Source organism: Ursus arctos, unplaced genomic scaffold (genome assembly GCF_023065955.2).
Source record: "Ursus arctos isolate Adak ecotype North America unplaced genomic scaffold, UrsArc2.0 scaffold_13, whole genome shotgun sequence".
NCBI lineage: Eukaryota > Metazoa > Chordata > Mammalia > Carnivora > Ursidae > Ursus > Ursus arctos.
In genome coordinates, this window is record NW_026622797.1 from 16,297,397 (window position 1) to 16,316,257 (window position 18,861).

At 39.2% G+C, this 18,861-nt stretch overlaps 1 protein-coding gene across 1 annotated transcript in view; it reads left to right on the forward strand.

The window, feature by feature from the left end:
• Nucleotides 1–5,330: 5,330 nt before the first annotated feature.
• PPIL4 (peptidylprolyl isomerase like 4) overlaps nt 5,331–18,861 on the forward strand; it is a 35,773-nt gene continuing 22,242 nt past the window's right edge. Inside the window, exons 1-7 of the mRNA XM_026505018.4 lie at nt 5,331–5,472; nt 10,782–10,849; nt 10,936–11,000; nt 11,274–11,391; nt 12,583–12,725; nt 13,238–13,334; nt 14,088–14,204. Of these exons, the coding sequence (XP_026360803.1) occupies nt 5,403–5,472; nt 10,782–10,849; nt 10,936–11,000; nt 11,274–11,391; nt 12,583–12,725; nt 13,238–13,334; nt 14,088–14,204 (678 nt within the window). The 5' untranslated portion in view covers nt 5,331–5,402. The remainder of the gene's footprint in view (nt 5,473–10,781; nt 10,850–10,935; nt 11,001–11,273; nt 11,392–12,582; nt 12,726–13,237; nt 13,335–14,087; nt 14,205–18,861) is intronic.

Consider the following 18,861-nt stretch of genomic DNA (forward strand, 5'->3'; position numbering starts at 1 on the left):
GATAAGGGCTCAGTCTCCCGAAACAGCCCCTACCTACTCTCACCCACACACACTTCAGATGCCAGTTGCAAGTCCAGGTTATTACCTGTGCTTCTGACCAATCAGCTACAGAGCAGAGGTTCCAATGACCCCGTCCTTGGATTGGATGAATTTGCTAGAACGACTCACAGAACTCAGGGAAACATTTACTTATGTTTACCAGTTTGTTAAAGGATATAATAAAAGATAGAGATGAACAGCCGGATAGAAAGAGATGCATAGGGTAAGGTATGTGGGAAGGGGCAGAACTTCCATGCCCTCTCCAGGCACACCATACTCCTAGCACCTCCTCCTGTTCACCAACCTTGAAGCTCTCTGAACCCGTACATATGGGATTTTAATGGAGGCATCATCAATCATTAACTCCATTTTCAGCCCTTGTCCCATTTCAAGAAAATGAGGGGCAAGCTGGAAAATTCCAAGCTTCTAGTCACATCCTGGTCTTTCTGGTGACCAGCCCTCGACCAGGAGCCAGCCAGAAGCCCACTCAGAGTTAGCTCAGTAGAACAAAAGACAATCTTATCCCACAGGAAATTACAAGGGTTTCAGAAGCTCTGTGTCAGAGAGTCAATATTAGGGGTGCCTGACTGGTTCAGTTGGTAGAACATGTGACTCTTGATCTTGGAGTTGTGAGTTCAAGCCCCACACTGGGCCTAGAACTTACTTTATTTTTTTTAAAGATTTTATTTATTTATTTGACAGAGATAGAGACAGCCAGCGAGAGAGGGAACACAAGCAGGGGGAGTGGGAGAGGAAGAAGCAGGCTCATAGCGGAGGAGCCTGATGTGGGGCTCGATCCCGGAACGCCGGGATCACGCCCTGAGCCAAAGGCAGGCGCTTAACCGCTGTGCCACCCAGGCGCCCCTAGAACTTACTTTAAAAAAAAGAGAGAGAGACCAATCTTAGAACAAGAGATGCTCCTAGTATTCTTATCACTTAGGAAATTACAGGGTGTCGGGAGCTCCACGCCAGGAACTGGGGGCAGAGACCAATATATATTTTCTATTAATTCACAGCATTTCTTTTATATGCAAAACAACCAATCCAGAGCCCGTATTCTGAATCCCTTCCCCTATCAGGCATTTGCGGTCCAGGAGGAAATATTGGTCTGTCCTAATCATCCCAGGATCAGGTACCAGACAACTGGAGACAACCTATCATACGCCCCAGAGCCCACTGAAATTATTCAAACTAGCCAATTCTAAGCCTGTTTATCCTACCCTGTCTCACCTTCCCCATGGGAACCACAATAAGGACTCCTGCCTATAGTTTCCTCCTGGCTCCTTCCACCTACTGACCAACGCTGGTACTTTTCTATGTGGCCCTGCATGGCATGGTGTGTCCCCTCCATGCTTTGGGAACTGTGAGTAACAAACAGTCTTTTCAATGGCAATCATCTCCTGACCTGTTGTCTTCACCATACATGAATAATAGCAAAACCTACATTTTAAAACACCATACTAGTATCTACTGAAAAGGTCAATGCTAAAATAATCACAACAGGGGCTCCTGGGTAGCGCAGTCGTTAAGTGTCTGCCTTCAGCTCAGGGCGTGATCTGGGATCGAGCCCCCCATCAGGCTCCTCCACTGGGAGCCTGCTTCTTCCTCTCCCACTCCCCCTGCTTGTGTTCCTCTCCCACTCCCCCTGCTTATGTTCCCTCTCCCTGTCTCTCTGTCAAATAAATAAATAAAATCTTTAAAAATAAAATAAAATAATCACAACAAAGAAAAGGCGGTTGAAGTTCCTGGTAAGGACAGGGAGCTGAAGAAGCAGGTTAAGATTGCTTCCAAAGAGGGCAAAATGTCCTGCTTTCCAGCCAGCCAGAAATGTTCTCTAGCCCCTGGACTGCTACTGTTCCAGGTATCTTACTGTAAATGTTATGACAACAGTGACTAGGATGAACCTCGGTTCACCAAACTGAGATTCCTCTGGGTGTGAGGGGAAAAAGCAGGAAAAGGAACAGAAGTTGAACAAAGAAAATCATGCCAGACTTGTCACACACATGGATGCTTCTGCAACATATAATATTATATATAATCGTAAACATGTGTTCTGTTGTTCGTACACTTAGTCATTTAAAATCAGGATTTTACTTTTGGCAATTTTAGTAAGGCTACAGACATTTGAATGTGGTTGTTCAGATTAGGTATATGAAATGTCAATAGAGAAATTGGTCATATTGGTGGGTGATGTTGATATTCGGAAGGCAATACAAATTTACTCATCTTTTCTAGACTAAATCTACTTTAGTAGTTATATTTGGTAGAATTATGAAGGATGTATCTCATTTCTTTTCACTTATGTATCTACTATATAAACCACTTAAGTATTTATATCATTAGAGTTCAAAGTGTAATAAGATGCTGAGAAGCATAAACTATGTATCTACTATATAAACCACTTAAGTATTTATATCATTAGAGTTCAAAGTGTAATAAGATGCTGAGAAGCATATACTATATAACATCATGAAATAATATTTTTCCCATGAAGGTAGAATATTTGATATTCAGTGATATATCAGTGTGTATATGTGTGCATATATATTCAGTATAGCATAATTTAAAAATACAGCAAATTACACACTCATGAATAAATAAGGTATTCTATCTTGGGCTTAAGATATCACACCTGGGCCTGGAGTCTGCAAAAGAGTCTGGCATATCATTTATGGTCAGTAGTGAATCACTTTATATGTGAAATTATTCCTCATATTTATTATGTCAATTTCTAATTATTTTTGAATAGTCCAAATTGTTCTTAAAAATTAAATTTTTCCAAATCTTCTCTTTTTCTTGATCTATTTCTTTTAAGCATACACAGAATTTTTTAAAAATTAAATTCAATTAATTGGGGTGCTTGGGTGGCTCAGTCGGTTAAGCTTCTGCCTTAGGCTCAGGTCATGATCCCAGGGTCCTGGGATCAAGCCCTACATCATCGGGCTCCCTGCTCAGCGGGGAGCCTGCTTCTCCCTCTTCCTCTGCCTCTCCGTCTGCTTGTGTTCCCTCACTGTCAAATAAATAAATGAAATCTTTAAAAAATAAATAAATTCAATTAACATATAGTGTATTATCAGTTTCAGAGGTAGAGTTCAGTGATTCATCAGTCTTATATAATACCCAGTGCTCATTACATCACATGCCCTCCTTAATGTCCATCACCCAGTTACCCCATCCCGCACTCTCTCCCCTCCAGCAACCCTCAGTTTGTTTCCTATGATTAAGAGTCTCTTGTGGTCTATCTCCCTCTCTGTTTTCATCTTGTTTTATTTTTCCCTCCCTTCCCCTATGATCCTGTTTTGTTTCTTAAATTCCACATGAGTGAAATCATATGATAATTATCTTTCTCTGATTGATTTATTTTCCTTAGCATAATACCCTCTAGTTCCATCTATGTCATTGCAAATGGCAAGATTTCATTTTTTTGATGTCTGAGTAGTATATATATATATCTATATATATATCTATATATATATCTATATCTATCTATCTCACATCTTTATCCATTCATCTGTCAATAGACATCTAGGCTCTTTCCATAGTTTGGATATTGTGGACATTGCTGCTATAAACCTTGGGGTGCAGGTGCTCCTTTGAATTACTACATTTGCATACACAGAATTTAACCAAATATTACCCTGTAATCTCTAGTCTTACTATTAAAATTATATTGGGAAAAGATTAGTATATGTGCTGCCTAAGTGAGCACTGTATTGGGAAAAGATTTGATGAGTTTTATACAGCGTCCAAAAGAGCCGTACCATTTTATATTCCCATCAACAATTTCATTGTTATTTTAATTTGCATTTCTTTAATTGCCAATATTTATTAATTAACTAATATTTATTCACCCATTATGTGGCAGGCTGTCATAGGTTCCAGTGATACAGCAATAAACAAAACAGGCAAATTTGGCTATAGGCTTCTAGAGCCTACATTTTAGTAATATAAAAATAAATTTATATTTATCATAAACAAATTCATAAATAGTATGCTAGATAGTAAAAAGTGCCATGGGGAAACAGCTTTATGGAGAAAAACAAAAGTGTATGTATGTGGGTTTAATTTTAATTATGGTAGTCAGGGAAGGCTTCACTGAGAGGTGACAAGTGAGCAAGAAACTTAAAGGAGGTGAAGGAGAGCCATGCAAATATCTAGAGGAAGAGGGTTGTAACCAGAGTGTGCAGTAAGCCCAAAGGCCCAGAAGCAAAAGTGTGGACAACAAGGTTCAAAGAATAGCAGAAGTCCAGTGTGGCTCCAAAGTAAGAGAAAAGACAGGTAGATATGGCAGCAGAGTATCATGTAAGGCCTTGTAGTCCATTATAAAAACGTTTGCTCTTAGTCAGATGTGAAGTAATTGTAAGCTATAAGTGTATAAAAAGGTATTAAAGTGATCTGTTTGGTCAGATTTAGGAGAATAAACTTTGCATGGAAACCCACAACAGAAGCCAAAGGTCGTTTTATAAGTCTTCACATTTAAAGATTATTGATTGGGGCGCCTGGGTGGCACAGCGGTTAAGCCTCTGCCTTCGGCTCAGAGCGTGATCCTGGCGTTATGGGATCGAGCCCCACATCAGGCTCCTCCGCTATGAGCCTGCTTCTTCCTCTCCCACTCCCCCTGCTTGTGTTCCCTCTCTCGCTGGCTGTCTCTATCTCTGTCAAATAAATAAATAAAGTCTTTTAAAAAACCAAAGATTATTGATAAAACTAGTAGAGATTTGGGGCTGAAGCCTACTGTCCTTTTAGCTTGTCGCACGAAGGACCAGTCGCTGTCACTGTTAACAGAGCTTCTGTCCTCAGCACGATTAGCCAAGGAAGAACGCCCTGTTAACCACCTTTCTGGGTAACAAATTGTACATTTAAGGCCTAAAGGTTTTGATTCAGGACAACGAAAAACACTGACTAGGAAATTCAAAGTAGTCTTCCCAACAAGAACGTGGGAGAGGCTGGCGTCGTGGTTGCTCTCGATGCTTCCCGACGAGTAAAGAAAGGGCCGCTCGAAGATCCGCCCCGTTCTTGAGATGGATACAAAACCCTTTGCAAAAGTCCTTTTGAGAGACAGGCTTCCGCGCCAGTCGCCCCGTAAGAACCAGGATTTTCAAAAAGTCAGCGTCGGTGACGGGGTACACCAGCACCGTGCCAGCACGGGGCGTGCCAGGCGTGGACCGGGGGGGGGGGGGGGGGGGGGGGGGGGGGGGGGGTGGGGGTGGGGTGGGGTGGGGGGTGGGTGGGAGCCGCGACCGGAGGGGCGTCGCCGAAGGGATGACGTAAGAAAGCGTCGCGCCGAGAGTGACGCGTGGCGTAGACCACGACGGGCTGCGCCTGTCACACCCGCGGCTTGTTGCGGAGGAGGAGCGGGCGCCATGGCGGTTCTGCTGGAGACCACCTTGGGCGACGTCGTCATCGATCTGTACACTGAGGAGCGGCCGCGTGGTGAGGCCCGGGCCCCACTCACGTCTCGCCGGGGCCACGATCTTCTTTCCCCACTGTCCTTTACTGCTCGGTCCCCTTGACTGGGTTCGAGCTTCTGGGTTGCTGGTGCCCACGACTGGGCTGTTTTATTAGCGGGCCGTGGCTCTAAAAGTTTTTGTGAGGAGCAGCCTCTCTCCTGTATCTGGGGCTGGCCAGTCGGGTGGCGGGAGCTTGTCGCATTAAATGCTTGCGGTGTGTGTGTGTGTTGCAGGCTGCATATACCATGCCCATAGCGTTCGTGGCTTTACTGCGCTTTACTTGTGAGAGGAACACAACCTGTATTCCTTGGTGTGTAATCAGTAAGTCCTGATGGAAGCAGGAAGGATGTGTTTGGAGCAGTGAATGTGAGCATCCCGCCTGGGTGGAGGAAGGGCTGTCCGGAGATGTGCAGGGAGCCCTGGCGAGCACTCATGTATCGTCTGCTGTGCAAGACTATGCCAAGCTCTGGGATAGGCGTCTCATCCTTGAGAGTCTAATTTTCCACTGGGAGAAAAAGACGTGGGAGCCCCCTTAAGTGTTGTAGGTCTTACAACCCATTGTAAGTGTTGCAGTTGAAGAATGTCTAAGTTGCTATGGAAACCAGTGGAGGGAGTATTCTTTCCGGTTGGGGGCGGGGAGAAGCGAAGCAAGCCAAGAAAGTAGAACACTTGAACTAGCTCTTTCAAAGAAGAGTGGGAATGAGGGTGGTTTGGTGTTTTGTTTTGTTTTTTGCTTGGAATTTTCTGGAAACAGCAAGTAGTTTGGCACGGCTTGAAGGAGTGATACGTGAGGTGGAATGGCAGACTAAGAGTCTGGTCGTATAGGTTGTATTGATTAGGTCAGATGTGAATAGTCTTGTGTGCCTTACTGATGGCTAGGGTCTTTGAAGGTTTTAAAAGCAGGATTGAGGCATGGCAAGTTTGTTTAGGAAGATAACAGGCAATAGTGTGGAGACTGTAACAGAACTGGGAGAAACTAGAGGCCACAGAGATTAGTTACAATCAGGATCCTGTCCCCTTGGAATGCAGAGTCTATCAAAGAGGATGAAACAGTACATACAGTCTTTCTGCCCTATTACACTCTGTCCCACACCGAATTGTACGCCCCCAACAGTACATGCTCAATCATACTTCCGTGCCTTTCTCATACTGTTGCCTCTACTCCCACGTTTCTCTCTACTGTTGTCCTTTTCGCAAGGTTTCTGCTTATTATTCAAACCTTTGGATCAAGCATGATTTCTTCTGCGAAGCTTTCCCTTGTCTCTAAGCTGAATTAGATCTGTTTCTTCTGCTCTTTCTGAGATCTTTTCAAACAGCATGTAATACATTTTGTTACATCATTTACCTGTTATCCTGCAAATCTTGTTTCCTCTCAAGAATGTAAACTCCAAGAGGGCAGGGACTACGCCTTCCTTGTCTTTCTATTCTAAGCACCTGGTGCAGTGCCTGCCACTTTGTACACACTGAAGGCTCATTACAGTGACTAATGTGTGTGTGTGTGTGTGTGTGTGTGTGTGTGTGTGTGTGTATTTATTAGTGTGTGTGTATATATATGTTTATTAGTTAAGACTCTCAGTGCAGATGATAGAAACTCGAACTGGCTTAAGCAAAGAAGATAATTGATTGCCTCCTGTTAGTAAGCTTGGCTTTAAGGATGTTGGGATCCAGGGATTCAAAGGATGCTATAGGGAATTGTATTTTTCGTCTCTTAGTTTTGCTTTTCTTTGAATTTGTTTGACACTCTCTTCATGTGGGACAGCACCTGGCAAATGAATGGGCCTCTTTCCCCAGGGTTGTGAGGAACTAAAGGGGAGGTAGGATTATCCTTAGTTCACACAGACAGAATAGACAAACAGTGATTCTGCAAAGATAGTTTGGAAGACTAAAAACATAAACCCACCCCATTTGTATGTATTTGTAAGCCGGTGATTGGATATTTACTTACATGTATAACTACTTAAAACTTTATAGTAAATATATCCAGACTTAGTTTTCTTCCTCTTTCCCTCCGTCTCTCCCTTCCTTCCTTTTTTTAACTTTTTATTATAGAAAACTTACATACAGAAGGAGAAAGAGTTGTGAAAATGAGCCCTCGTGTGCCACTGACCAGTTAATGAACAGTTGTCAACATATAACCAATATTGTTTCATTTATACTGGATTTTTTGTAATAAATCCATTATAAGACTTATTAAATCTACAGTTACTTCAATTTGTATTTCTAAAAAGTGATTTAAAAAAAAACACAAATCATTCTCACATCTGAAAAAATTGGCAATAATTTTTTGGTATCATTCATATTTTCCTTTTGTCTCATAAGTGTTTAAAAAATATTTGGTAATTTAAGGATCCAAACAAGATTCATTTATTATATTGGCTGGTATAGCTCTTAGCTATCTTTTTAATCTATAGAGTCTCCCCCTTGCCTTTTTTGAAAAAAAAATTGTTTGAGTTTAGTTGACACATAATGTTACATTAGTTTGAGGTGCAAGATAGTGATTCAACTTTTCTATACATTATGCTGTGTTCACCACTCCCCCTTGCTTATTTTTAAAGACTTTATTTTTTAGAGCAATTTAAAGTTCATAGCAAAACTGAGGGGAAGATATGTAGAGAGATTTCCCGTATACCCCCTGTGGCCACATATGTGCATATGTGTTTTCAATATCCCCCACCACAGTGTACCTTTGTTGTACATTTGTACCACTTGTACTATGTAACACTGTACACTTGTTATTACAGTGGTACATTTATGAACCTACATTGACATATCATAATCCATAGTTTACATTGAGGTGCATTCTGGGTGTTGTACAGTCTATGGATTTGGACAAATGTATAATGCATATATCCACCATTACAGTATCATACAGAAAAATCATGCCCTAAAAATCTTCTGTGCTCTGCCTATTTATTTGCACCCCTCTCCCCAACTCCTGGCAACCAGTGATCTTTTACTGTATCCATAGATTTGTTGTTTCCAGAATGTTATATGGATGGAATCATACAGCATGTAATCTTTACAGATTGGTTTCTTTCAAGTTGTAGTACGCATTTAACGTTCCATATTTTTTCATGGCTTGATAGCTTGTTTCTTTTTAGTAGCAAATAATAATATTCCATTGCCTGGTGTACCACATGTTATTTATTCAGTCACCTACTGAAGGACATCTTGGTTGTTTACATATTTTGGCAATTGTGAACAAACCTGCTATAAACATGTGTGTGCAGGTTTTTGTGTGAGCATACATTTTCATTTCCTTTGAGTAACTACCAAGAGGTGTGATTGCTAGATTGTATGGTAAGAATGTGTTCAGTTTTGTAAGAAACTGCCAAGGTCCATAGGTTATATTGGTTCATATCTTTTAATCTATAAGTTCTTCCCCACCCCCATCCCCCATTTTTCCCTTAACAACTTTTTTTTTTTTTTTAAGAGTTTACTTATTTATTTGAGAGAGAGAGAGGAGAGAGTATGAGCTGGGGAGGAGCAAAGGGAAAGAGAGGAACAAGCCGACTGCGCGGAGCCATCACAGGGCTCGATCCCAGGACCCTGAGATCATGACCTGAGCTGAAATAAAGAGTTGGAGGCTTAACCGACTGAGCCACCCAGGTGCCTCTACCTTAACCACTTTTTGAGAAGGAATCTGAGTCATTTTTTAAATAGAATTTCCCTCATTTTGGTTTTGACTGATTTTATCCTTGGGGTATATTTAAAGATTTTTTTTTTTAAGATTTTATTTATTTATTTGACAGAGAGAGACAGGCAGCGAGAGAGGGAACACAAGCAGGGGGAGTGGGAGAGGGAGAAGCAGGCTCCCAGCGGCGGAGCCTGATGTGGGGCTCGATCCCAGAACGCCGGGATCACGCCCTGAGCCGAAGGCAGACGCTCAACGACTGCGCCACCCAGGCGCCCCCTTTAAAGATATTTTTATCTCTTCTGTTTCTCGTAAATTGCCACTTCGATCTAGAGCCTTGATAAGGTACAGGTTTAATGTTTCTGGCAAGAACATTTTCATATAAGGTAGTCTGCACTTCGGCTGTATCGCATTCAGGAAGCATTTGATGTCTGGTTGGTTCTTTCTGTGAAGTTACAGTTGGTTGGTGGGTTCAGGCTTGTCTACCTGATGTATCTGTTCCAGTGTCCCCATTAACTTTTCATCTAAAGATTTTGGCAGGCATTGATGATCACTGCCTAGATCTATTATTTTTGTTTTCTAGTTAAAGGACTACTCTTTTGTATTTCACAGTAATCCCAGAAATGTATTTTTCTAGGAAAACAATGAAAATCCTGATATTCAAGATCTTTGAATACCTTGGTCTATTTACCCTCTATTACTTTGTATTACCAGAGTGTTACAGAGCTTAGACTGGTCTTTTGGACCCTTCAAAGAACATTTATATTTGCGTATCCAGACTTATTCATACTGTCTTCCCAGCTTGAAATGCTCACTCTCTACTCTCTCTAGTTCTTTTAATGCCCACCTTAAGCCTCTGTGAGGTCTTCTCATTTCCCTGGCCAGAAACAATCTCTCTTTTGCACTCTTGTGGCTTTTTAAAAACCACTTTTTACCATTTTACTAAAAAGTGGCACAGATGGTATTATTAGATATATCCAGTATTGTAACTGTTTTTGCTCGGGTGTAAGGACCCTGGACAGCCTCATAGTTCTTTCTGTCTGGTTTCTAGCTTAGTGTTCTGAGAGTTTGTTAGTGTACAACTAGACTATGCACTTGTTGAGGGGAGGGACTATGGTTTAATGGCATTTGTGATAGCAGTGCCAAGCACCTAGAAGATACCCCTTAAATATTTGATGAATAAATGAGTGCATTTATATGAGAAAGCTGGTACATGATAAGTATATAGGTTTTTGTGAAGAACTCTTTAGTCATCATTACAGAAATTGGTCTCAGATATTTGATTTTTCTCTAATTTATATAATTTGTACCCATTTTCAGATATTCTAATAGTTTCTTTTCCATCATAGTATCCTCCTGGGGTTTTTTTCTCTTGCAAAACTAATCCACTAATAAATGGTTGCCTATCCCAAGTAAGTGTCAGTTTCCTTCATTAGCTCAGATGCCCAAGAAGTCCTAAGAAAAAGAGAATGAAAAGACAATTTAAAATATATTGCCTTTTTCTAGACTTACTGCCTTTTTTATGATTTAGGGTATTTGATCATTAGGGGGTGTTTGTATGGTAATTTAGAAATTACATTATGCCAACTGTGCATTCACTTGCTTCAAAATGTTTTTGTGAACTACTATGATAAATTTAGTATTTACTTTTCTTTCAGCCTGCTTGAATTTCCTGAAGTTGTGCAAAATAAAGTATTACAATTATTGTCTTATTCACAATGTACAGGTGAGTTGGTGGTATTAGTCATGTCCTTTATTATTGGAACCATCTAGCAAACTCTGTGAATTAACAAAGTATCCTGTTTATTATAGAGGGATTTTATCATACAAACTGGTGATCCTACAGGGACTGGCCGTGGAGGAGAGTCTGTTTTTGGGTGAGTTCTTTTATTTTTAAATGAGAAAAAATAGAATTGCCTCTTAACAGTGTTATCTAACATATTTCAATCTGCATTTTAAAATACAGTTCAAATATAGATTTTTTCCAAGTTCCCTAAGTGTCTATAGCAAAAAAAAAAAAAAAAAAAAAAGAATATTTTGAATCATAGTGGCATTTCTAATAAAGAAATGGTAATCCTATTTCTTACTAGTACTTTGTATTTCATGTTGAGAGTACTTATATTTTATAACTTTATTACATGTATTTTCAGTCAACTGTATGGTGATCAAGCAAGCTTTTTCGAGGCTGAGAAGGTGCCAAGAATTAAGCATAAGAAGAAAGGCACTGTGTCCATGGTGAACAATGGCAGTGATCAACATGGATCTCAGGTTAGGAAATAAGTAGAAAGATAAGTTTTGTTTTACTTTTTTTATTATTTTTTTTATAGAGAACATTTTTTAAAAGATTTTATTTATTTATTTGAGAGAGAGAGAGCACGAGCCGGGGAAGGGGGAGAGGGACAAGCAGGCTCCTTGCTGAGCAGGGAGCCCAATGCAAAGCTCAGTCCCAGGACCCTGGGATCATGACCTGAGCCGAAGGCAGACGCTTACCTGACTGAGCCACCCAGGAGCCCCAAGATGAGTTCTGTTGTAAAATGAAGGACTGGAAAGAGCCACAAGTTATCTTTTTAAGCTCTCCAATAAGAAGAGAATTTCAAAGATAATTGTTAGAAGAAAAATATTATACTATTATTTTTATATAAAAAAATTATTTTGGGGGGTGCTTGGCTGGCTTAGTTAGTAGAACATGTGACTCCTCAGGATTGTGAGTTTGAGCCCCATGTTGGGTGTAGAGATTATTTAAAAATAAAACCTTTTAAAAAGATTGCTTTGTTCTTTTTAAAAATTTATTTATTTATTTATTTATTTATTTATTTATTTATTGAGAGAGAGAATCAAGGGAGAGAGGATCTTAAGCAGGCTCCATGCCTAACATAGAGCCTGACATGGGGCTCGATTTCACAACCTTGAGATCATGACCTTAGCTGACATCAAGAGTCAGATGCTTAACCAGCTGAGCCACCCAGTCACCCATACTTTGTTTTTTTAAATGTAAGGCGTGTCCCCTGTGAGGAGTTCAGAAAATATAGAAAAGTACATGGGAGAAAAATAACATTATCCACAATCCTACTATGCATGGATCATCACTGTTCACATTGTGGTTTGTTTCCTTTTGGTATTTATTACTTCAGAACAGATCATGTTGAGAACCTTTCATTCATTGTCTAATCCTCACTACAACCCATTTTGGGGTAGGTGCTTTTTTACCCCTCATAGTAAACACGTGAGGAAACTGAGCTTTGGTTTGCCCAAGTATTTTAAACAATCAGGGAAGCATCTGTGTGTGTATTGATATTTTATGTATACGCTTGTTCTTTTTCATTAGTACTAGTAACAAGTGGGTAAGAATCCATGCAGTGAATGTAGAGTATTGCTTCTGTGTGTTTTTGTCAGTCTATGACTGATTTCAGTTTGAATTAATAGATACCTATTTATATTTTTCTGTGTCTTTCTGTGCAGTTTCTTATTACTACAGGAGATAATTTAGATTACCTTGATGGTGTTCATACAGTGTTTGGTGAGGTGACAGAAGGCATGGACATAATTAAGAAAATTAATGAGACCTTTGTTGACAAGGACTTTGTACCATATCAAGATATCAGGTGTGGTTGCTATCTCAATGTGCTAGAAAGTTTTAATACTGTGATGTTTGTGGAGATGGCAAGCATAGGACTGCTTTTTGGATAATTCCAAAATGTGAATTAATATGAGACTATATGAAGCCATAAAGTAAAAAAGACCTTTTGTATTTTTATACTTCTACTAATTATTTATAATTGCTTATGTTGGGAGGAATTATTAATCCTTAATTTAGTTTTTTAAAAATGCATATAATTGAGAAATATGGCAAAAGTACTAAGATTTACACATATTAATATTAGATATATTATTTTAGAGTAATGCAGGGTAGTAAATCTAATATCAAACAATGGAAAACAGTAACACTAATTGTGAAAGTATATTATAGGAATATAGACTTGTGCATTAAAATTTAAATGCCTCTGATTTTTGGGTATTAGAGATACTTAAGACATTTGTTAAAATCTTTATAAAAAGTAAAACATGGATTCTGAAATAATGAAATGTAACCTTTGATTTGGATTTATTTTGTAAGGATAAATCATACAGTGATTTTAGATGATCCGTTTGATGACCCTCCTGATTTATTAATTCCTGATCGATCACCAGAACCTACGAGGGAACAGCTAGATGTAAGTAGAGTCCTCTTGTGATTGAATGTACATGCATATTAATGCTTTGCATAGATTTTGCTTTTTAGTCTATTAAAACTTATTTCTTCAGAATGACTATCTTGCTTGATCAATTCTACTAGGACAAGTTTAGCATTCTTTTTCTCTTCCATAGAGATTTTCATTTTTCTAGCTATCTTTTCATTTCCCTAATTTCCTTTCTTCAATTTCTGTTCCACTAGCAGAGCCTTAGCTCTGAAGCCTGTGTGAATACCTTGTGAAAATGTTTTTCTTGTCTCCTAACTCTAGGAGTGTAGCTTTAAGGCTAAGGTAAACTACCATCGTGTAAGGGAGCTTTTCAACTGGGAACACTCTGGAGCCACGCTAGAACCCAGAAATTTTTGTGGAATAATACAGACTTTTCCTTCAGATTTTTTAAAGTACAAGTTTCTGTTTGTGAAGCTTTCTTAAAGCTGAATTGATGTTCATGGTTGGGATTTGGTGTTTAATTTTTAAGGTCACTTATTTTCTGCATTCAGCACTGAGGTGGATACCAGATAGTTTCTTTATAATGTTTATCTTGATTTAACAATAAATTAGAAGCTTAGTCTGGCTCATATTATCAGATTAATTTAAATCATTTTTCAGAGGCTTGTAAGTTTCAGTTTCTATTCTAACACATTTGATGGAACTAAGGATAAAGCATCATGGCTCCCGTGTTTCTCAGATTTTTCAATTCTTTCACTGTATGTTTAAGTAACTTCTGCCTTACAGAGTGGTCGAATAGGAGCAGATGAAGAAATTGATGATTTCAAAGGAAGATCAGCTGAAGAAGTAGAAGAAATAAAGGCAGAAAAAGAGGCCAAAACTCAAGCTATTCTATTAGAAATGGTAAGATGATTATCTTTATTCAGATAGTTTTCTGCAATTTATTTAATCTATAACTCATTGTGAGTTTATTATTGGCTTTTTTTTTTCTTTTCTTTTGGGGATAGGGAGAGGGCAGGACTCGGGGGGAGAGGGAGAGAGAGAATCTTGAGCAGGTTCCACACACAGCACAGAGCCAATGTGGGGCTTGATCCCACAGCTCTGACATAATGACCCGAGCCAGAATTAAGAGTTGGACACTTATCCAGCTGAGCCACCCAGGCACCCCTATTTTTGGCTCTTTGATAGTCAAGAGTATTAAAAATTTAGCTTAGAGTTTTTTTCTGGATTAAATTTTATATGACATAATACAAGAAAGTAAAGAAATTTGATTCCAAAATCAGTATAGTGCCAATTTACAACTGTACATTGAATTTCAGTTGTTTATATTCATCTCATTTTTGAAGAGTGTTTATTGGACCGAATTTTATGGTTTTTTTTTTTTAAGATTTTATTTATTTATTTGACAGAGAGACACAGCCAGCGAGAGAGGGAACACAAGCAGGGGGATTGGGAGAGGAAGAAGCAGGCTCCCAGTGGAGCAGGGAGCCCGATGTGGAGTTCAATCCTAGGCTGAGCCACCCAGGCACCTCCCGGATTTTATGTATATTAAAGAATAATTCTTTGTATGACTCAAGTGTTGAGGTTAAGTAGTTACATGATACAAGGAACCTGGGTAGAAATTGAGTACTCTAAAACATACTCCTTTGTATTACTAGTAGGAAGTCATTTGGGGAACAGTTCTTTAGAACTGATTAATTGACCTACCAGACATTTTTTCCATTTGTGGAAAAAATTTTCCAATTTTTTGTGGAATAGGCATTTCAGTAACATAGTAGATCGTCAATAAATATCTGAATGGATCATTCAGTTTTTATTATCATTGTTTTATATAGTAGAGCTTTCAAATTCCTTGTCTGTTTCAGAATTCATATTCACATCACCAGTCTGAAGAAATAAATATTAAAGACAATAATTCAAGAAAACTTGACTGGATTAAAAAAAATTTGAAAATTCACACTGTGTAGCTGAGACTGTTGGCCCAGAACAACCAACAGCATGACAAATTCTAAGAAAGTTACTGAACTTAAAAATCTTTTTTTTAAAGATTTATTTATTTATTTTAGAGAGAGAGAGTGCGGTGGGGAGGGGCAGAGGGAGAGGGAGAGAGTGTTAAGCAGACTCCACCATGAGTGGAGAATCTGACGCAGGACTCAGTCTCATAACCCTGAGATCATGATCTGAGCTGAAATCAAGAGTTGGATGCTTAACCTACTGTCGCACCCAGGCATCCCAAAAGAAAAATCTTTTGAGCAGCTGGGCAACAAAAGTGACTTATAAGGGAAAGAGTATTAGATTATCATCAGAGTTTTTTTGTTTTTGTTTTTTTTAAAGATTTTATTTATTTATTTGCCATAGAGAGAGAGAGTACAAGCAAGGGGAGCAGCAGGCAGAGGGAGAAGCAGGCTCCCTGCTGAGCAAGGAGCCCAATTTGGGCTCGATCCCAGGACCCTGGGACCATGACCCGAGCTGAAGACAGACGCCCAGCCTACTGTGCCACCTAGGCGTTCCTATCATCAGAGTTTTTAATAGCAAAAGTGTAGCCAGTTTATGCCAGAAAGACGTTGGATTAACCTAACAAAACCTTTTATTTTCAGATAATTTCAAATTTATGAGAAAGTTACAAAAATTGTATAGAGAACTTCTCTATACCTTTTACTCCGATTCACCAATTTTTTTTTTTTTTTTTTTAAGAGAGGGAGCGAGGGCAAGGAGGGGCAGAGGGAGAGGGAGAATCTTAAGCAGCTTCCATGCCCAGTGCAGAGCCCAGCACGGAGCTCAGTCTCACAACTCTGATAATCATGACCTGAGCTGAAATCAAGAGTCAGATGCTTAACCAACTGAGCCACCCAGGCACCCCAAAATTCACCAGTTTTAACATTTTTGCCAGTTCTGCTTGATTATTCATTCTCTCTCTCCCCTCTCCTCTTGCTTTGATTATATATGCACATATATATATTATTTTTTCTGGACCAGTTGAAAATAAGTCCAATAATTCCCAAACATCATTCCTTTTTACCTCTTACATCAATGTGTATTTCCGAAGAGCAACAATATTACCGTACATATTCACAGTCCAGTTATCAAATCAGGGTATTTAAAATTGATAGAAATTACAGCCCATATTTCAATTTTGTCAGTTATTTCAGTAATATCTTTTATAGCTTTTCCCATTCAGTCTAGAATCCAGCTCATAATCAATCATCTGTTGCATTTAGTTATCATGTTTCTTCTAACCTTTGGAAGAATTCCTTAACCCGTCTTTATTTTTCATGTTATTAACATTTTTGAGGAGTATAGGTATCTGTATATAGAATATTCTTCAATTTAGGTTTATCTACTGTTGCCTTGAGATTAGATTCAGATTATACACACCACCAGAATACTACATAAGTGACCTCAGATGTTACATTTGTAGGTATACAATATCTATCTGCCCTTCACTGGAAAGTGTTCATTTTAATTACTCGATCAAGGTAATCCACTGTCTAAGGTCTCCACTGCATACTTTCTGTTTTCCCCATGTAACTAGTAGCAGTCTGTAGCGTTTGAGACCTTTCAGATACCTTGTTCCTTATCACACTGTGTCTGTGGATTTCTTAGCTGTTCATGATTCTTATCTGAACCAATCTCGACTCTGATGGGTGCAAAATGGTGATTTTCTAACTCCACTACTCCTTCCATATTGTCAGCCTGCCTTCTGTAAGGAACAGCCCTCCTTTCTTATCTTTTTATTATATGTTCATTTTTGGTATGGATTCATGGATTCCTTTTTTTATTTTTATTTTAATAAATAGGTTTTATTTTTTAAAGCTGTTCGTGGTTTGTTTATTTATGAAATTTTTTTTAAAGATTTTGTTTATTTATTTGTCAGAGTGAGGGGGAGAAAGAGAACACAAGCAGGGGTAGCAGTGGGGGGAGGGAGAAGCAGGCTCCCTGCTGAGCAAGGAGCCCGATGTGGGATTCGATCCCAGGATCCTGGGACCATGACCCAAGCCGAAGGCAGACGCCCAACCGACTGAGCCACCCAGGCGTCCCTACTTATGTATTTAAAATATTTTATTTATTTATTTGAGAGAGAGAGAGAGCACGAGAAGGGGGAGGGGCAGAGGGAGAGAGAGAAGCAGACGCCCTCCTTAGCAGGGAGCCAGATATGGGGCTCGATCCCAGGAGTCCAGGATCATGACCTGAGCTGAAAACAGATGCTTAACCGACTGAGCCACCCAGGTGCCCCACTGTTTTAGGTTTATAAAAAAAAAATTGAACAGAAAGTACAGAGAATTCCTGTGTACCCCCCCAACAGTTTTTCTTATTAACATCTTGCGTTAGTGTGGTACAATTGGTGAGCCAATATTGATATATTATCAAGTAAAGTCCATAATTTACATTAGGTTTTAGTTTTTGTGTTGTACATTCTGTGGGTTTTGAGAAATGTATAACGATATATATCTACCATTATATATCATAGAGAATAGTTTCACTGCCCTAAAAATCCTCACATATTCATCCCTGCCTGCCCCCAACCCCTGGCAACCACTGATCTTTTTTATCATCTGCATACCTGTGGGTTTTCCAGAGTGTCATATTATTGGAATCATATAGTATATATCCTTTTAAGATTAACTTCTTCTACTTAGCCATATGCATTTAAGTTTCCTCCATGTCTTTTTGTGGCTTGATAGCTCATTTCTTTTGGTCACAAAATTGTATTCCATTGTTTGGGCATACCACAGTTTGTGTATCCATTCACCTTTTAAGAAATGTCTTAATTGCTTCCAAGTTTTGGCAAGTATGACTAAAGTGGCTATAAACATTTGTGTGTAGATTTTTATATAGACAGAAGTTTTTAACTCATTTGGGTAAATATCTAAAGGTGTAATTACTAGACTTTATGGTAAGATTATGTTGCTCTTTGTAAAAAACTGCCAAGCTGTCTTCCAAACTGGCTGTCCATTTTGCATTCCCACTAGTAATGATTGAGAGTTCCTGGGATGCCTGAGTGGCTCAGTACGTTAAGTGTCTGCCTTTAGCTCAGGTCACCTGGGATTGAGTCCTGCATTTGGCTCCTTGCTCAGCAGGGAGCCTGCTTCTCCTTCTGCCTGCCACTCCCCCTGCTTGTGTATGCGCTCTCTCTCTATGACAAATAAATAAATAAAATCTTTTAAAAAAATTGAGAGTTCCTGTTGCTTAACATCCTTGCCAGCATTTGGTATTGACAGTGTTTTGGATTTTAGCCATTCTAATAGGTGATCCTGTGTTGTTTGATTCTCAATATTAACAGGATTCATCCTTTTTTTTTTTTTTTTTTTTTAGTTTTATTTCCATAAGTAATCTTAGGGCTTGAACTCAACTACCCTGAGATCAAGAGTCACACACTCCTCTGACTGAGCCAGCCGGGTGCCCCTGTTTTTTGTTTTTTTTTTTTTGAAGTAAGCTCTATGCCCAATCATGAGGCTTGAACTCACAACCCTGAGATTAAGAGTCACATGCTCTACCAGCTGGGCCAGTCAGGTGCTCCTCTATCTTCTATTTTTATTTTTTAATTTTTTAAATTATTCTT